Source organism: Mobula hypostoma, chromosome 10 (assembly GCF_963921235.1).
Source record: "Mobula hypostoma chromosome 10, sMobHyp1.1, whole genome shotgun sequence".
In the NCBI taxonomy this organism is placed as follows: Eukaryota; Metazoa; Chordata; class Chondrichthyes; order Myliobatiformes; family Myliobatidae; genus Mobula; species Mobula hypostoma.
The window spans coordinates 78,048,330-78,068,783 of NC_086106.1; the positions used below are offsets into that span (position 1 = coordinate 78,048,330).

The 20,454-nt window shown below is 40.4% G+C and overlaps 1 protein-coding gene across 2 annotated transcripts in view; it reads left to right on the forward strand.

Annotated features, from left to right (window-relative positions):
- cstf2 (cleavage stimulation factor, 3' pre-RNA, subunit 2) overlaps positions 1-20,454 on the forward strand; it is an 81,058-nt gene that overhangs the window by 24,701 nt on the left and 35,903 nt on the right. The window contains exons 8-9 of one of the 2 annotated variants that reach the window (XM_063060665.1): positions 4,830-4,892; positions 8,906-8,962. In XM_063060665.1, the coding sequence (XP_062916735.1) occupies positions 4,830-4,892; positions 8,906-8,962 (120 nt within the window). The remainder of the gene's footprint in view (positions 1-4,829; positions 4,893-8,905; positions 8,963-20,454) is intronic. The other variant, XM_063060664.1, reaches the window with a different exon arrangement.

Below are 20,454 nucleotides of genomic sequence, written 5' to 3' on the forward strand. Positions count from 1 at the left end.
TAGTTTCCACTGGAGCTGGTCTTGTGGCTTCAGCATTTCTGCTATCCCTTCCTCGGCGTTTTGTAGCTTCTCTTCAATTCCAACAATCCTCGCTTCGGCTTCATCTATCCGCGAGTTAGTTTTTACTATTTCTCCTTTAATATCTTCCAGCTGTTTGCTGTTATCTTGTCGGAACTCGCGAATCTCTCCGAGAATCAAAGACAGAGTCACCGATTCCCCCTCATTATCTCCGTCCTGGCTTGCCGTGGGGGAGCTAGGCCCGTCGCCTTGCTGCATCTCTTTATGTTTATCAGCTTTCGAAGCGGACTTTTTATTCTTGTTCTTAGTCATCATCCTTGCCCCTTTTATTAGTATAGTTATGCAATATTAAGTATTTGTCTAAATTCGATTTTGGGGCAGTTTACTTTTTTTGTCGAGAGACCTTTTCCTTACGCCGCCATTCCCTTGATGACCCGGAAGTCCGTGTTTGATAAATTAATTGGGATTAACTTAAAATGTGCTTGACATGGGTACCAGTGGATTTACAAAACTGTGTACCTCATCACAAAGAAGATTGCATTGCAATGGAGTTAGTGGCTTGATGCATACTCTAATAAAGCATTAATTAACAGAATCTTAAAAGTGGGAATAAATGGGTCATTTTCTGGTCAGCAAACTAGCTGTGTGGGCTAAAGATAGTGACTTTAGTTTACATTATTGAGTTAAAGATTGATGCACATGAAGCTTGGTGAAGAAGTAAGCTAAGAGAGAAATGCAAAGGATTTCAGATGAAAAATTAAATATGTGGGCAAGAAGATAGCAGATAGAGTATAATTTGGGCAAATGTGGGCTTTAATTTTGGGAGGAAGTGTAGAAAACAAAACTTGTTTAAGTGAGGAGCAGTTATTAAATGTTATGAGCTTTCTGTCAGCTTTTGAGTTCTTGCCTTTTTTTCTTGTGTGTCTGAAGGCGGCGGTGGTACACTGTGGACAGTGGTAAATTTAAAATTGATTGCTTTGAGGTGGCTTCTGAGCTGTGTAGAATGAACCTTTTTTTTGGGGTCTCTTCATGGAGAATCTCTGTCTTGTAGATGTTTAGTGTAAGGCCAGTTTCATGTATGTTTTAATGAATGAGTTAAAGGTGACTTGAAGCTGAACTTCATTCTGGGCGGAAGTGGTTAAGACTGAACAGTTTCGTATTAATCCTGTAGATTAATTCCATTCTATACAAAGCTTGCTGAAAGTGACGTTAATTTTACGATGAGAGTAGTTGAGTAAAGGGTTGGGACAGTGACGCTCCCTTCCCAGGCCCCCTTGCACTGGGTTTGGCTATGTGGTAGATCTACACATGAAGACCAGTGCTTGTATCCATCATATAGCAGGTAACTTTTTAAGGGCAGCTTTGATCTTGCCCTAATGAAGGCTTCAGAGATATGGACAATTATAGTAGATGCCACAAAAGATCGAGAGGTACCAAAATTCCTTCACATCTGGCAGGATGAGCAGAACCTCCACATTGAGTTTTTAGTACACTTAGCCAGCTCTGATGGACACATTACATTGATTGCGTGCCAACATCAGACTTTGAAACATTCCATCTTTCTTCAAGCTATATCACTGCAAGAGATTACCGGAGGACCAAGGAAATGCTTTAAGAATATTTTGCTTAGAAAAAAGTATTATATCTTGCTACCTTGTAAAATCTTGACCTATGACCACTCAAAAGAGAGAAAGTGTTTCAGGATGCCACTGAGCACGTTGAAGCTTGTGTGGAGCATGTGGACACGAATGAAAAGCTCAATGAAAGTAGCAGAAGGAATGTGGATGTTTGCACATTCCACATTGGCCTCACCAACTACCTCAGAACTGGAGGAGAACCAAGATTCTGACTCCATTAAGAAAATTTAAGATTTAATGCCATCTTATATAAATAAAGAGATTTGACTACAAGTCATCCTGCAATTCTCATAGGCCTTACTTGTGACCATGTTGGAGTACTATCTTCAGTTTTTTCTCATCTCAGGAGGGATATACAGTATTTGTCTGAGGATGTAATTATTTACTAGAATGATTTTGAGAAGTGAGTTGTCTTAAAAGGAGAGTGTAATAGGCCTATGTTCGGATAATTTTGGATTTGGATCACAAGGAATTTCTATTCATTTCGCTGTTTGCAAATCTAAAGTTCACAACTAGAGTGTTACAATTAATAAACTTCTGGAAATTGTTATGGTGGTTAAGTAGGAAAGTGGAATTGAGGAAAAAGGTTCAGTTATGGTCATGTTGAATCAAGTGGTGTACCCTTACTGTTTCTTGTGATTTTATTTCTGTTCATTGCTAGTATTTCCACTGTTCAGTGCATACTGTAGATTCTCATTTTCCCTTTCTTAGGAACTATCTAGGCATTCGTAAAGAAAACTTTTGGCACATTGGTCTTCATAAATCAATATATTGATTACAAGAGATGGATGTTGAAGTTGTATAAGATGTTGTTGAGGTTTAACTTGGAGTATAGTGTGCAGTTTTGGTCACCTACCCTACAGGAAAAATGTAAGCAAGGTTGAAAAAGTACAGAAAAAAACTTACAAGGATGTTGCTGGGTCGGGAGGACCTGAGTTATAAAGAAAGATTGGATAGGCTAGGACTGGATTCCTTACAACATAGAAGATTGAGGGGAGATTCGATAGAGGAATACAAGTTATGAGGGGTATAGGTAGGGTAAATACAAGCAGGTTTTTTCTCACTGAGGTTGGGTAGAACTACAACCAGAGGTCATGGGTTAATGGTGAAAGGTGAGAAGTTTAAGGGGAACGTGAGGGAAAGCTTCACTCAGAGGGTTGCAAGTGTGTGGAATGAGCTGCCAGCACAAGCACTGCATACAAGCTTGATTTCAATGTTAAAGAGAAGTTTGGATTGGTACATGGATGGTAGGGGTATGGAGGGCTGTGTTGATTGAAGAAAGCAGTTTAGCTGGCGCAGGATACAGAGGGTTTTGCGCTGGATGCAGAGGCTGGTGGGGTGGTAGGGGAGGACAAAAGGATCCTTATCCCTGCTAGCATGGTGGGAGGATGGGGTAAGAGCAGATGTGTGTGAAATAGAAGAGATGCAGTTGAGGGCAGCGTTGATGGTGGAGGAAGGGAAGCTTCTCTCCCTCTTTGTCTCCATTGAAATTCCAGATGACCTTCAATTCTCTCTTTACGATAGGGCAAACAGTGAAGATACCAACTTGCATTGTGTAAAGGCTCCAGAATCATTCACTGTTAACCTCGTAAAACCGAGTGAATTTGCATCCTCATTTAGTAAAATTATTGCAGATCTAAGCCCTATCTTTGTTTACATTCCTTTTCTGCGTAATTTCTTTATCTTCCAGCATTCATAGATATTATCCATGACTTTTTCCTCAGTGCAAGGATAATCCATTTAAACAGCATTAAGTGCAGCACTGTTAAATTTAGAATACAACTTCTGAGCATCCAGTTCTAGTGCACAGTTGCAGTACTCTTTTAAAGTCACTAGATGGTAATCAAACTCTGTTAAACCTTCTAATAGTAACAACCAAAGGAAGACCGTAGTATCAATTCAATATATAACCAACTTTCTAGTTGATTGTAGTCCACTGGTGACCAGTGTGAGGTTGTTGCAATACCACTCAACCAGCCCATCCATCTTGCTTATGCCCTCAGTTTTGCCAACAACAGTGGTGTCAGCAGCGAATTTATACTGTAAGTGCTATTTGAGCTGTGATTAGGCCCCCAATCATGAGTGTAGTGAGAGTAGAGCATTAGGCTAAGCACACATCATTGAAGTGTACTTGTGTTAACTTTCTATGAGGAGATGTTATTACTGATCCACACTGAAAGAGCTATCCCAATGAAGAAGTCAAAGATCCAGCTACAGAGTCCCAGATTTTGAAACTTGTTGGTTAGTACAGAGGGAATAATGGTGTTGAATGCAGAGCTCCAATCAATAATCAGTAGTCAGGTATATTTCTTATAGTTGTTTATATGCTCCAAGGCTAAGTGGATAGCCAATAAGATTGTGAAGACTGTAAACCTGTTGTGGCAGTAGGTAAGCTGTAGCTGATCCAGGTCATAGATCAGACAGGAGTTAACTCTAGCCATGACTAACTTTTCAAAGCACTCAACCCAGTATATGTGAGTGAGTGCTGGTGTGATAATCATTGAGGCAGCTCAAGTTGCTCTTCTTAATCCACAAATTGATTCACACCTTTTTGAAGCAGGTGGGAACCTTTGCAGCAGTGAGAGGTTGCAGATGACCTTGAACACTCCAGCTGTTTGCTCCTCACACATTTTCAGTGCCCTGCCAAGTACAGTCAAGGTGTCAGACCTTGAGAAGGTTCACCCTCTTGAAGGATGAACTGGAAAATTGTTTTCTAGAGCTTGGGAGGCTGGAGAATGACCTTAGATCTATACAAAAATAATTAGAGGTACAAATAAAGTGAATAGTCAGTCTTTTTCTCAGGGTAGGAAAGTCTAAAACTACAAGATTGAAGGTGATAAGGGGAAAGGGACCTAATGAGCAGTCTTTTTCACATGTAAGCTGGTGGGTATATGAAATGAGCTGTCAGAGGAAACTATTGAAGCAAGTACAATTACAACCTTTAAAAGACATTTAGATTGATACATAAATACAAACTGGCAAATGGGATTGGTCCAGGTTGGGCCAAAGGGCCTATTTCTATACTACCTATATGACTATTTCAGAATTTAAAAAAAAATCTTAACCAATGGATCTATTTCAGCTCATCCACCTCCACCAAAATATAGTTGTGTATTGCAGCAATATCCTGTTTCCCAATATTTATACCTTAACCGTGTGAATTACTGCCCCCAGGAAACATGCAGCCTCAGATGGGTCTTGCTCCTTCAGGACCGGTGCCAATGGACAGAGGACAAGGTATTGGGGCTTGTTTTTTAACTTTTCATTTGATGATGTCCTTTGTTTTTAAATTAACTAATCATAACTATGTAAATTTTTAATATAACTCTTGAAAAGGAAGGGGAATTTTGCTGGAGTTTCAAGGGGTTTGTAATAACTGTTAAGTTCATTTACTTTTTTGTTATCTTGTTCATTATGCAGTATTTTTCTTCATTTTTTTTTCTGTTCACAGCAGTTCCGAACGTTGAGTTTAATCATTAGCTCAGAAAATGAAACGGTTCAGTTCTTGTATGCAGAAAAATGGAGGTAGTATTGAAGCATGAGTTAATGAGTAGCTGGTAATATTTGTACCACTCAAGTACAGATGCGGACTAAGACCTAACCCTTGACACCTGGGGGCATGACTTGTTGTTTCAGATCCACTAATGATATCTTGGTAGAGGTCTGCTCAGTAATAAAATTATAACCTGTCCAACTGCAGTCAATTCAAACCTCCTCTAACCACAAGTTCTTGTAAACTTTTCCATGTACTATATGCCCTGACTGACGCATTTGTAGAAAGGTAGAAAAGTAAGATCTGCTATGTTATAAGTGCGTTAATTTTTATCAAGCGCAAAAGTCATACTTGTGATATCAAAAGTCATCCTGATATGCATAAAATATTGAGCAATGCTGGTCAACCTAACTTGAAAGGAATATTTTGTTTAAAAAAAACAACCAGCGCAATCTGAACCCAACACATGGTTGGCCCTGCTAAATTGTATATTCTTGGGGTCAAGTAAAACTCCATTGGAATAATCTGTTTGCAGGAATATATCAGGGATTTGTCTGCTGATACTCCAAAACATTTTCACTCTGTACAAGACACATCAAAAGCATGATAAAATACTCGCCCTGTGACTAAGTGCAGCCCCGACAACACTCAAGAAACCTGGTACTAAACAGGATAAAGCAACCCATTTGCTACCCATTCTGCATCCTCCCTACAGCTACTGTATCTTGCAGTGTTTGCATCTACAAAATGCTCTGCAATTATTTACTTAGGGTACTCGAATAACATCTTGCAACCTGCCAGGCAGCATCTATAGGAAGAGGTACAGTCGACGTTTCGGGCTGAGACACTTCGTTAGGATTAACTGAAAGAAGAGATTTGAAAATGGGAGGGGGAGATCTGAAATGATAGGAGAAGATGGGGGGCGGGGGAGGGATGGAGCTAAGAGCTGGAAAGTTGATTGGCAAAAGGGATACAAGGCTGGAGAAGGGAGAGGTTCATGGGACGGGAAGCCTCGGGAGAAAGAAAGGGGGAGAGGAGCCCAGAGGATGGAGAGCAGACAAGGAGTTATAGTGAGAGGGACAGAGGGAGAAGAAAAGGGGGGAAAATAAATAATAAATAAGGGATAGGGTACAAAGGGGAGGAGGGGCATTAACGGAAGTTAGAGAAGTCAGTGTTCTTGCCATCAGGTTGGAGGCTACCCAGACGGAATGCAAGGTGTTGTTCTTCCAACCTGAGTGTGGCTTCATCTTGACAGTAGAGGAGGCCGTGGATAGACATATCAGAATAGGATTGGGACGTAGAATTAAAATGTGTGGCCAATGGGAGATCCTGCTTTCTCTGGCGGACAGAGCGTAGGTGTTCAGCGAAACGGTCTCCCAGCCTGCATCGGGTCTCGCCAATATATAGAAGGCCGCACCGGGAGACCGTTTCGCTGAACACCAACACTGTGTCCGCCAGGAAAAGCAGGATCTCCCAGTGGCCACACGTTTTAATTCCACGTCCCATTCCCATTCTGATATGTCTATCCACGGCCTCCTCTACTGTAAAGATGATAGTATCCTATAGATGCTACCTGGCCCACTGTGTTCACCAGCATTTTTTGTGTGTTGCTTGAATTTCCAGCATCTGCAGATTTCCTAATGATTTCGCAACCTGTTACTTTTACAGGCAAAATAAGTAGGTTTCTTCCCCCCCCCCCCCCCACCACCCCAAGATACATGCTATTCTGACTTGAAAATATTTTGGTATTTCTTCACCATGTCTAGTTCCCACCCAAAATAACCCTGCAGGATTTCTTGCAGAGTACTGCAGCAGTTCTATAGATGTCTTCTTACCACTGTTAGGAAAAATCATCTTTATTTAGCATTTAGTAGCAGGAGTTATCTGTACAACATTTAGACAAGCTAATAGCATAGCAGTTAGCACAGCGCTATTACAGCAAGTGGCATCAGAGTTCGGAGTTCAATTCTGGCGTCGTTTGTAAGAAAGTTTGTACGTTCTTTCTGTGTGCATATGGATTCCCTCTGGGTGTTCCGGTTTCCTCCCACAGTCCAAAGAAGTACCAGTTAGTGTGTAACTTAGTCATTGTAAGTTCTCCTTTGATTAGGCTAGGGGTTAAATTGGTGGATTGCTGGGCAGCATGGCTCGGTGAGCCGTAAGGGCACTGTTAGACATTTGTGCTTTGGTGTACCAGGTAAAGTCTGTTTCAATCAAGAGTATGACCATGTAGCCTTGACAATTTAACAGCATTACTATCACCAAGTCCTTCACCAGCAACAGCGTGGAAGAGATTTGCTCTACAATAACATTTAGAATCTGGTTATAACTAGTTCAAATTGAAACTGAACCAAAATGAAAGGTAGTTTCTTGATGGTAAACATCACACAAAACCCTCCATTTTTCATGGCCAGTAAGTACAAAACATGCACTTATAATTGCAAGCCCAGCTGGTCTGTTATAGCAATCACGCAGACTTCATCTCACCCAACATCTGCAGTTTTTTTGTACCTTTCACAAAAATATCTTTGGGTTCAAGGTGAAGTAGAAAACATCTAGCACACAGTAATGTAATTGTAGATAAAGTTGAGTTGCGGATAATGTGGCATGAATCTTTATACTTTGTTTAATGCCTTATTATACTCTTTGATTTCCCTGTGTTCTGTAAAAATGATAACTCGGTATTTTAGTCATTTCTTTTTTTTAACCTTTCATATAAAATAGCATTAAAGGGTGGAGCCTAGTGAGGAAGTGCTTGTACAATATTTATACTAAATTGGAGGTAATGAAAGGAAGCCCTGCAGTGCAATTCTATCCATTTGCTGACTTCTAAGTCACTTGTGAATTGTGGGTAATCCAGATCTGCAAAACCTTGTTTTGATAGAAAGATAATGTCAAATTTTGAATTTGGACAAAATTACTAATTTGGCATATTCATTCAATGTTACCTTTTTTTAATTTTTACATTTACATTTTTAATACCAAAGAGGTATATGTTTATCACTTCTAAAGTTTTAGTCTGAAAATAGATAATTTTACTAAGTTCCCATCATTTTCCCTGAAAGAATGAATGGGCTGTATGTATCTTAATAGGTGTTTATAAACCTATCAGTACATAAATTCGCTATGCATAGATTCAAGTTTTTGTAAGGTTTACAAGGATCTTCTATGATTAATTGCTGAGATAACTTCTGATGGTTTTAAGTAAGCATATTTGTTTTTTGGCACAAAAAATTTGACAGGAATTTGTTTCAAATTGAAATAGTCAGAATTCTACCTGGGTAGAAAACTTAAACTTTTACTTGATGTTATTACTTGACAGCATTCTGTTTTATCTAAGTACTTTATTTTCTTAAATTTTGAAGACGACTTAGAGATTAGTTTCTATTGCTTATATTAATTGTCATTTGCATTTTTTACAATGTGATAGTCATATTTTACCTTTTCTCTTACTGTTTTATTATTTATCCTCCTTGAGCTTTACCCTTCATAGGAAAACATAGCTCCTGTTACAATGGTGTGCTTCTCAGAATGTTCAATGATATACTTTTTCATTTTTTATGACACTGTTAAATACAGTCCATTTCTTAAATGGTATTGAGCAGTGTCAGTAAGCATCTTATTTTCTTGCCTCTACGTCATCCAGAGAGTGTTCACAGAAGGATTATTTCATGTGCTTCTGTTACTTTTAATGCACAAACCTGAATGTTGCAAAGGGCAGGTTATCCATTGCACTGTTCTTTATCTCATATTCTCACAGGAAATATGCACTCACCTGTGGCCTCCGCAGGGACTGCACAGATCGAGAGAGGACAAGGTACCGGTCTGATTTCAATTTTTAACCTCTGATCTTATAACTAGCCTGTAACAGAGATGTGAACCCTTCAGCTTTACTGGATTGCTTTCACTTAAAAAGTGTTCATTTTTGTTGGAGGGGATGTAAGGGTGCATTTTTTTTAAACATGGAATGAATTTCCTGTTGCAGATTTGAGGTCAGAGGTTAAATAGATTTTGGAATTATTGTGAAGTACCAGTGTTTTATAAATTAAACCAGAAATGTACTTCATTAGTTATAATGTCTGACAATTCCATTTGCCGGGACAAAGCTCCAGTGATCAAAAAGTATTACAAATGTGGCTGCATTCTGTGAATTTCAGTTAATAGCATCCAAATCAGGAACATCACAGTATGCTGCCAGTATATTAAAAGTCTACAAGTGAAGTTGGTTAACCAGACTGGTGGATAAATGAGGATGATGTTTCCATCGATGGTTTTGACCAATTTTGTAACTACATATATTGTTCAATGTTGAAATGTCTTGCATTTTAATATTTACCTGAAGCCAGTTATCTTTTTAAAAAGGTAAACCATTCACAATTTAAAACTGTTTGACAAGTTGCTTGTTTGCCCTACATTTTGATTGCTTTTTCTAGTAAGTATTTATTAGCACACAGTATTTTGAAGGCTGCAGCTGCAAATTCATGGGATTAAGTTGGGCTATTAATCTTTAATTCTCTTCTAAGATCATTGTGCAGGAACAACTTTCAAACCACTGCTACTGCATTCTGGTAGAATGCATAAATAGCTTAAAGTTGCAGTTCCCCTAAGGACCTGACATGAAGTGCCCTTTGCCACACACTATGCCAGACTGAACCTGAATCAACATTCAGCTTGAACTTTGAAGGAAGGTAGCATACATATTTTTTCAGCACTGAACGTGTATCATTTCATCCCATATTGGAGTTGCCTCAACTTCAAATTTGGGTTGCACTTATGCCATAACTTTGTTGTCATAAAAAGTACTGGAAACACTCATCAGGTCAGATAAGATCTGTTGAAAAACAAAGAAAGAATGTTTCAGACCTTTTGTTTTGCTATCTTCTAATGCTATCTGTACGGTGCAAATCCATTTTGAAATTTGTAGTCATTAACAAAACACAATTGAAATGATAGCTTATGTATAGCATGTTTTCTAGTATTTTATTTTTATGATGCCCTTTATCACCTATGGCTTTTCTAAGTTTGGTGTGGGTTGGCTAGCCTAACTAGTGTAAAGGCTGATTTATACTTCTGTGTCAACTCGACGCCGTAACCTACGCAAGTGGCCTACGCGTGTTGTGTGCATTTATACTTGTGCGTTGGTGTGTCTGTGTCGCTGTGCAATTCGCGCGCATGCGCACACACTTGCCCATGCAAGGCTTCATGGTCATGGTAGTCCTACTCGGGGTAAACAAGTTTAAAGCGAGCGTCCTTTTTCATAAAAGCGAAATGTGTCTTCCATAACTTCGGAGGTCTGTAAAGCTTTATGGAAAGCATTGCAGCCAGAGTTCCTTCCCTGCCCTTTAGTCGCCCAATGGGAAGCTATTGCAGTGTAGGAGGAATTGCAATGCTATCAAGTGGACCAATCACAGTTGTTCGGTCTGCGTTGCCGCGATGCGTAGTTACATTTTGGGAGAGGTGCACGTCAGGCTACGGCGTAGGGATCTGCGTAGGCTCTGCGTAGGGTTCACGGCGACGCCGTAGTTACGGCTTTGAGTTGTTACAGAAGTATAAATCAGCCTTTAGATTTACGGAGCTTAGTGATATTATTAGGTGGGCTCAGGAAAATAGCAACTTGCTTTTTTATAGTACCCTCAATATACAAAAATTTCTCAAAGCATATAGCTTTTAAAAACACCACACTAAGCCAGTAAAGAGGAGTGGGTCATAGAGCACACCAGCCCATCTAGTCCACACCGAACTGCCGAGTTGCATCAAGTTGCACCTGGACCATAGCCCTCCGTACCCCTCCTATCCGTGTACCTATCCAAACTTCTTTTACATGTTGAAATCGAACCCACATCCACCACTTCCACTGGCAGCTCATTCCACACTCTGATCACCCTCAGCGAAGAAGTTCCTGCTTGTAGGGAACTTCCAGTTGGAGAAGGATTTTGGGTTGTGGCATTGATGGTTCAAACCCATTGAAGAAGTGAATTATCGGGGCAGTTTTATGACTTGTTATTATTTTGGCTGTGACTAAATTTTCTTTGGTGCATATTTGTAGATATGGTATCACTTGCAAGGCTCTTTTTATCCATCCCTAATTATTTTGGAGAAGTTGGATCAGTTCCTTAAATTGATGCATTCTGTATGTTGAAGTAATTGATGATGTCCTCACAATCCTGTTCAGAAGATGAGGTGCTTCAGCCCAATAATGCTGGATGAAATCAGTATGTGAATTAGGAAGTGATGAAGTTCTCACATGCTTGTTGCTCTTGTCCTTCTAGGTTGTAAAATTTACAGATTCTATATGTTGCCAAGTAAATCCTTGCAGGGTACTTGAGCCTTTTATAGTTAGTATTATTGGACACCCCACTCTGGTCTTTTGCCTGCTCTGGATCTTTTCATTGCTAATTGCCGGCGGAACATGAACCATCTCGACTTCACCACTTCTCTCTCCAATTCCAACCTCACTCCTTTCAAGCACACTGCTTTCCACGCTAATCCTGACCTCAGTATCAAACCCACAGATAAGGGGAGTGTTGTAGTAGTCTTCCGGTCTGACCTCTACCTTGCTGAGGCCTGGCGACAACTGTCAGGCATCTCCTCTTATTTACTCCTCGAACAGAACCCCATGAAGGAGCACCAGGCCATTGTCTCCCACATCATCACCAACCTTATTAACTCTGGGGATCTCCCATCCACTGCCACCAAACTCATAGTTCACTCACCTCAGACCTCTCGTTACCACCTACCCAAGATCCACAAGCATGCCTGTCTAGGTAGACCCATTGTTTCTGCTTGTTCCTGCCCCACTGAACTTATATCTGCATACCTCTACTCAGATTTATCCCCCCCAGTTCAGTCCGTTCCTACCTATATCTGTGACACTTCACATGCTCTTTGATTTCAATGGTTTTATGTTTCCTGGCCCCGATTATCTTCGCTATGAATATCCAGTCCCTATGCACCTCCATTCCCCACCAGGAAAGCCTTAAAGCTCTCAGTTTCTTTCTCGACACTAAACCCAGCCGGTTCCCCTCCACTGCCACTCTTCTCCACCTGGCAGAACTTGTTCTCATTCTCAATAATATCTCCTTCTGCTCCTTCCACTTCCTTCAAATATAAGGTGTAGCCATGGGCACTCGCATGTTTCCCAGCTACACCTGCCTTTTTATCAGCTACGTGGAACAGACTACATTGATATCACTCCACAGCTTATCCTATGCTACATCGACTGCATTGGTGTTGCTTCCTGCACTCATACAGTGCTCATCCACTTAATCAACTTCACCGTCAACTTCCACCCTGCCCTCAAATTTACCTGGTCCGTTTCTGACTCCTCCCTCCTCCCTGCTCTCCCCCCGCCCATTGATGTCTATTATATGCCAGCATTTTCACATTTTCACTCTGTAGTGTAGCGATTGAATATTCCAATTTGATAAAAATGCCAGTCAAGCAGACTGTTCAGTTTTAGGTAATGTTGAGCTTCAGAAATGTTATTGAAGCTACACTCATCTAGACATGCAGGAAATATTTTTTTCATGTTTCCAACAAATGTTTTGCAGGTATTGAATAGGTTTTGGGAAGTTAGGAGGTTCAGTCACCGGAGAAGTGCTGGATGTTCGGCAGTCATTGTGGTTATGTAAACATATAAAACTATGAAGGGGTTACATAAGATGGAGCCTTATCCTCATTCTATTTTTTACATTCTTATGTGACTGTCAAGTTGTGTTCCTGGTTGAAGAATGTAATACTGTTGAAAATCGAGTAAGGTAGTTAGACTCTAATTGCACATGTTCATGATGTTTCACTTCAGTGGCATGAATGTAATTTCCCAGCTTGGAGCCCATGACTGGGCTTGCCACTTGTGGAGATGGGCATCTTAACTTCCAAAGAGTTCCAATTCTTTAGTAATAGTTTGGACTGAAAAGATTGGCCTGAAATGGCCTTTGGAGAAAGCATCACTGGGACCAATTGACAGTAAGTTTTACTAGGACACTATGATGCTCTATTCAGTCAAATGCTGTCTTAAAGTCAAAGATAGTCACTTGTACCAAACCTTTCAAAGTTGGTTCATTTGTCCATTTCTGAATCACACTCTAAGGACATCTGGTGCCAAGTTCATTTTGTGCAGAAACAAAATGTAGCACTGAACAAGTGATGGGTAATTGGTAATATTCCATTTTGTTTTAGCCTTGCAGTCATTGTTGTAGAGATAATGAAACAAATCTGGTAAAAGCCACAGCTGGCAGTGCAGGTCATCAGCACTATAATTGGCATGTCTTTGAGAGAGCTAACCCTTGTCTTACCCATTGTGTTCAGCCTGGTCTTGACACTATTTGGAATCAATTGTATTGGATTCAAACTTGAAGATGTGGTGATGAGACCTCCGAAGAAGGTGGTCTGCAATTTTACACTTTTCTGACTGAAGATGCTTGTTGATCCTTTAGTATCGCAAATGTGCTAAATTGCTTTGTCATCCAGGATTATGCTATGCATGTTAATAGTGTCACTGGCAATGTAACAGAACTGCAGAGAAATAGGCCCTTCAGTCCATCATGTAATGATGGCCATCAAATACCAAACTACAAATCCACTTCTTGCTGTAACAGTCTGATCCCAAGGTTTTTGCTTAACAGCACAGTTGTAATTCTGTATGTTTTCCCTTTGAGTTTTATTTTTCCATTTAGCTATTCATATCCAGGAAGATAGTTGTAATGGATAGTTGTAAAGGGCAAAAGTTTAGGGGTAACATGAGGGGGAACTTCTTTACTCAGAGAGTGGTAGCTGTGTGGAACGAGCTTCCAGCAGAAGCGGTTGAGGCAGGTTTGATGTTGTCATTTAAAGCTAAATTGGACAGCTATATGTACAGGAAAGGAATGGAGGGTTGTGGGCTGAGTGCAGGTTGGTGGGACTAGGTGAGAGTAAGAGTTCGGCACAGACTAGAAGGGCCGAGATGGCCTGTTTCCGTGCTGTAATTGTTATATGGTTATATGGAGTCATTGTTGAGTACCAAGACCATTCCCTCTTTAACAGTGCTCTAACTATCTCACCATTTGTACATGGCTCCAGTTGCAGCCACAGACTTCTACAGCTCACGCAAGTGACTGTTAGCGGCACAGTAGCCTCTCTTACAAGTGCCATTCTTCTCTGGCAACTAAATTTAGATGGACAGCCTGACCTAGGCAGATTTGCTTTAGTTTTTATGGTAGACTGCTCTAAATTCTGAAGTATGTTCTGTGCCTTTGAGATGATCTTGTACCCTTCCATAGATTTGTGCTTCTCTATTATCATTTCTCCAACTTGTCTTGAATGCTCTTTTGTCTTCATTTTAATTTGGTCTGTTGAAAATATAGTATACTGTTGGACTTTACAAAGAGAGAGGTACTTATTCTTATGAATTCATTGAAAACATGCGATCCTCCAATTTTCTACATCAACAAGTTGAGTGAGTAGGTACAGTATTGCTCCTGAGGGAAGTGAGCGTAGTAATTGCAAAGAGGGTGAATACTTTTTCAGCCTCATAATTTTAGTTTTTAATTTTTAGTAAATTGTTGACAGGTTTTGAAACATTTCTTTTGATTTGGCATGATGCACAATGCTCAAAAATCCTACTTCAATATATTTTAAATTTAGAAAATGAGAGAGTAATGTGTGGAAATAGTTGTGGGGGCTGAATACTTCTTCCAGACACTGTATACCATAGATGTTTTGGGATGAGATGCTTCTGTCCAGATGAAGGGTCTCAACCCAAAATGTCATCCATCCATTTAACTCCATAGATGCTATAGGTCTTGCTGAGTTCCTTCAGCAGTTTGTTGGGTTTTTTTTTTTGCTGCAGATTCCAGCATCTGCAGTCTTATATCTCCATATATTAATGGAATTGGAAGTGAGCAATCATTTTCATTTGGGTCAAGGTTTTTATTCAGAACATAGGAACTTTTGAGTGAAAAATGTTTAGAATATTTGATTGAATATATTGTGTAGTAATTGTGCAGTAAATAGCTGCCTTTTGCTTACCTCTTGGAAATCTGTGTTACCTGGCTTTTTTGTTTTTGTCTTGCTCCACTTAGTGAACTTGTAAATGGTGTTGCTGGCCACAATAAGTTATCAGTTTGTACTGAGCACCTAAGCTACTTTAAGCTTTCTGTTTCTACTAATTGTACACTCAGTGGCTACTCTATTCGTTAATGCAGATATCTAATCAGCCAATCATGTAGCATCAACAGAATGCATGAAAGCATGCAGACATGGTCAAGAGGTTCAGTTGTTCAGACCAGTGGTCCCCAACCACCGGGCTGCAAAGCTTGTGCTACCAGGCCACGAGGAAATGATATGAATCAACTGCACCTTTCCTCATTCCCTGTCACGCCCACTGTTGAACTTGAACGCACGTGAGGTCATTACCCATGCGAGGACATCAGTCGGTCATTAACCTACAACTACTCAATGAGTAAAAAACAAATGTCACTTGAGAGTTTCTTTGGAAGAGATGGTAGGGGACATAAAAGGCCTAACAATGATGATAATGCAGAGACAGCTGAGGCTGAGACTGTAGAAAAAAAAGAAAGCTTCCTTCAACAGAAAATACGGCGAGTCATACATAAAATATGGCTTTATTGCGACCGGTGACTCGCACGCTCCACGCCCCCTGTGTGTGATATGTGAATACAAGCTGTCTAATGAGGCAATGAAGCCCTCAAAACTGTTTTGGCACCTTGAGTCCAAGCACCCTACACTTAAAGACAAACCTGTTGAGTTTTTTAAGCGGAAAAAAACGTGAGCAAGCGTAACAGAAGCAAGTGCTGAGAGCCACCACAATCCTGATGAAGGGTTCCGGCCCAAAACGTTGTCTAATCGTTTCCACGGATGCTGCCTGACCTGCTGAGTTCCTCCAGCACGTTGTGAGTGTTGCTTTGACCCCAGCATCTGCAGAGTATTTTGTGCTTACGATTTGCTACCTCCACAAATGCTGCTGCTTTGAAAGCGTCGTACTTAGTGGCTAGCTGTATTGCTAAGGCTAAGAAGCATTTCACTGTTGGTGAAACATTGATTCTGCCTGCTGCCAAGGACATGTGCCGTGAACTGTTGGGAGAAGCTGCAGCTAACAAGATGGCACAGGTTTCTCTTTCAGCTACCACAGTTTCAAGGAGAATGGATGCCATAGCGGAGGACATCGAAGCACATTTGTTGGAAAGGCTTAACGAGTCTGGTTTCACTACCTGAGTCAAAGAGTTTGCTCCTGAATGCTAGTCTACACACTGTGTCACACACAGGGAAATGCTGGCTAGCCGAAAAATGTCACCTGATCTTATTGAGTGACGTTGTTGAAGTTGTCAATCACATCAAAACAAAAGCCCTTAACTCACGTCTGTTTGAGCAGCTTTGTGAGGAAATGGATGCAGAGCACAAACGCCTTCTCTTTCACACTGAAGTCAGGTGGCTATCAAGGGGGAGAGCCCTGGCCAGGGTTTTTGAGTTAAGAGAGCAGCTACAGAGATTTCTTTCAGGAAAAAAGTCACCACTGGCAGCACACTTCAGTGACGAGGTGTTTTTAGCAAAACTCGCTTATCTGTGTGACATCTTCAACCTGCTCAATGAACTCAATTTGTCACTTCAGGGGAGAATGACAACTGTCCTCAAGTTGGCAGATAAAGTGTCTGCCTTCACAGCCAAACTGGAACTGTGGGGTCGGCAAGTGGACAGGGGCATATTTGACATGTTCCCAACATTAGCTGGGATTTTGGGAGAGACTGAGGCTCATAGATGGCGCACGAACACCTATCCGCTGTCGACAGAATTCGAGCATTACTTCCCAACCGCAAGTGACCCAAGGCGTGCAAAGGAATGGGTCCGTGACCCATTTGTGAATGTGCTCAGTGAATCATCCATGTCAGCGCGGGAAGAAGATCAACTCCTCGAGCTTGCAAATGACGGTGGGCTGAAAAGTATGTTTGATATAACATCTCTGCCAGCATTCTGGAACAAAGTCAAGGCTGAATATCCTGAGATAGCCACGAAAGCACTGAAAACGTTGCTTCCATTTCCAGCATCGTATCTCTGCGAAGCAGAGTTTTCTGCAATGAATGCAATGAAAACTAAATTGCAGAATAGAGTGGATGTAAGGAACCCCCTTATAACTTATAGTTGACTTATCACTATATTTATGCGAGGAAAATATGCACTGTGCGTTCAATATTAAATTCGTTAACTAAACCCTTTTAGAAACAAAATTAAGTGTATTATTAGCCACTGATAAGTGACTTATAGTTGACTTATCACCTATATTCCGGTATTGGTTAACACCCCCCCTCCCCCCGTCGGCCGGTCCACAAGAATATTGTCAATCTTAAACCAGTCCGCAGTGCAAAAAACGTTGGGGACCCCTGGTTCAGACCCATCATCAGAATGGGGAAGAAATACGATCTAAACACAAGAAATCCAAGTAGCACACACAAAATGCTGGAGGAGCTGAGCAGGGCAAGCAGCATCTATAGAAAAGAGTAAACAGTCGACATTTCAGGCCGAGACCCTTCATCAGGACTTGACAGGAAAGGGGAAGAAGCCAGAATAAGGTGCTGGGATGAGGGGAAGGAGTATAAATTAGAAGATGATATGTGAATCATCCCTTTCCACTAATCTCCCTCCTGGCACTTATCCCTATGAGCAGGAGAAGTATTACATTGCTCATTCACCTCCTCCCTCACCTCCATTCAGGACCCCAAACAATCCTTCCAGGTGAATCTGTTGGGGTTATCTATCTGGTGCTGCAGCTGTGGCCCCCTCTACACGGGTGAGACCTAACGTGGTTAGTGGAACTGGTTTGTCAAGCACCTTTGCTCCATCCGCAGCAAGCCAGATTTCCCAGTGGCCAACCATTTTAATTCCAGTTCCCATTCCCATTCCGACATTTCGGTCCGTGGCCTCTTCTGTCACACTGAGACTATTCTCAGGTTAGAGGTGCAACACCTCATATTCTGTTGCCAACCTGATGGCATGAGCATTAATTTCTTCATCTTCTGGCAACCTTTAATTCCCCCACCTTCTCTCTTCTTCAGTTCCCCACCTCTTCTCTCACCTGCCTATGACCTCCTCCTGGTGCCGTACCTCCTTCCCTTTCTCCTATGCTCCACTCTTGTCTCCTACTAGATTCTTTCTCCTATGCTCCACTCTCCTCTTCTATCAGATTCCTTCTCCAGCCCTTTATCTTTTCCACCTATACCTCACAGCTTCTTACTTCATCCCTCCCTACTCCACCTATCTGGCTTCACCGAACACTTTCCAGCTTGTACTCTTACTCCTCCCGCACTTTATTCGGGCTTCTCCCTTCCTTCCCAGTCCTGATGAAGAATCTTGGCCTGAAACACCAACTGTTTATTCATTTCCATAGGTGCTGCCTGACCTCTTGAGTTCCTTAAGCATTTTGGGTGTGTTACTCAGAAACAGTTGACCTCCTGTAATTTTTATACACAAGTCTCGTTTATAGCGAATGGTGCAAAGAAACAAAAAAAATCAGTTAGTGGTAGTTCTGTGGGTGAAAATGCTTGTTAATGAGGGAGGTTAGAGGAAAATGGCCAGACTGGTTTGTACTGACAGGTAGGTGACAATAACTCAAATAACCACGATTTACAGCAGTGGTGTTCAGAAGAGCACCTCTGAATACACAGCGCATTGAACCTTGATACCTTTGTTCAGAGTGGAGAAAGAGTCCAAGGAATTTGTCATTAAATGTTCAAAGCTGAAGTTTATTAATTGAAACCACAAAACATAATAAAATACAAAATATGAAGATATTCAATGTTTTAAAGTGGTGCCAGCAGTTGAAGCAACAACAAAACTGATCTTGCAACCATTATTGCACTTTTTTGTTCTTTGCAAGTCTTTTTTTTTTGAACAGTATTAGCTGTTGGCTGACTTCATTGTCTGAGTCCTTGATAAATGTGTGCACTATTTCAAGGCCTTGTGACTACTCAATGAAACAATTTTTCACCTAATGACAGGTTCTTATAAACACTGTTAAAGTTGTTTAGTTTTTACCATTCTTAGCAACAGTTGAAACTACTTATATCCATTTCTACAATTGAGTTAGGAATCTGAGATTTGACTTTTATCAGTGTTCTCTGATACGTACCATGTTCGCACCTTTCATATTTTCAAAAAGACAAAAAAATCAACCAGATTAGAGAATATTATATTACACTCAGTAGGCATTTGCTTTATAATTTACTCTTTTTGTAAAACAATATATTTCCCCAAAAAAGAACAACTTGTTTGCCATTTTTAAATATACATCCAAAAACTATTTATAAGCTCTTCCCAGATGTAGTCATTGCTACACTCTTGTGTATTTGTGTGAAGTCTTCCAACATTGTTGACAGCTAAAATGTTGTTGACAGGGTTGCTAAGTCTCTGGTGTAGGTGGCAGATCGTGAATAAAGAAGAAATCTGATAAAAATTTGGAGCATAAATGAAATAATCTGTATTGGGAAGCGGGTTGTCACTCTGACAATGTAATTCGGTTTTTAATACACTTGGAATGTTGGCACAATGGATTTTGATGTCATAATTGGCTTTTTGGGTGTTTCATTTAAAACTTTAGTTAAATATGGGAAAGGTATGAGTCCATTTACAGTTGAATTTGTGCAGCATTAATTTCTCTAGTGTCTCGTCTGGTGCTCTCAACAACCACTAGTTAGCAAATGTAATTTCTGTGGACTTGAGATACTCCTGGATCTTTATCAGAACAAATAAATAAATTGCATCCTAAGATATTTGAATATAAGGAAGCCAAACATTTAATAAATAAATGGTTAAAGATTCTTGCATGAGTCTTAGCAATAATTTCAAAGCCACTTTAATAAGAATGAAAACAAATTTGTAGGGCAATCTCTTCACGTGAGAAGGAGGTTCCCTTTTAACATAGATATAATTATTCTGATTAACTTGATCATGTACCTCTATTAAATTTGACTGGGTAATGTTTAATATTAAAATACAATGCTTATAAAAAGTATTCACCACCCCTGGAAGTTTTTATATTTTATTGTTTTACAACACTGAATCACAGTGGATTTAATTTGGCTTTTTCTTACACTGATCGATAGAAAAAGACTCTTTCATGTCAAAGTGAAAACAGATATCTACAAAGTGATCTAAATTAATTACAGATCTAAAACACAAAGTAATTGACTGCTTCAGTATTCACCTCCTTCAGTATGACACACCTGATCATCAGTGGTTCAGCCAATTGGCTTCAGAAGTCACATAATTAAATGGAGATTAACTACTTAGCTAAACCTGTATTTCTACTTTATATAGGCTGTG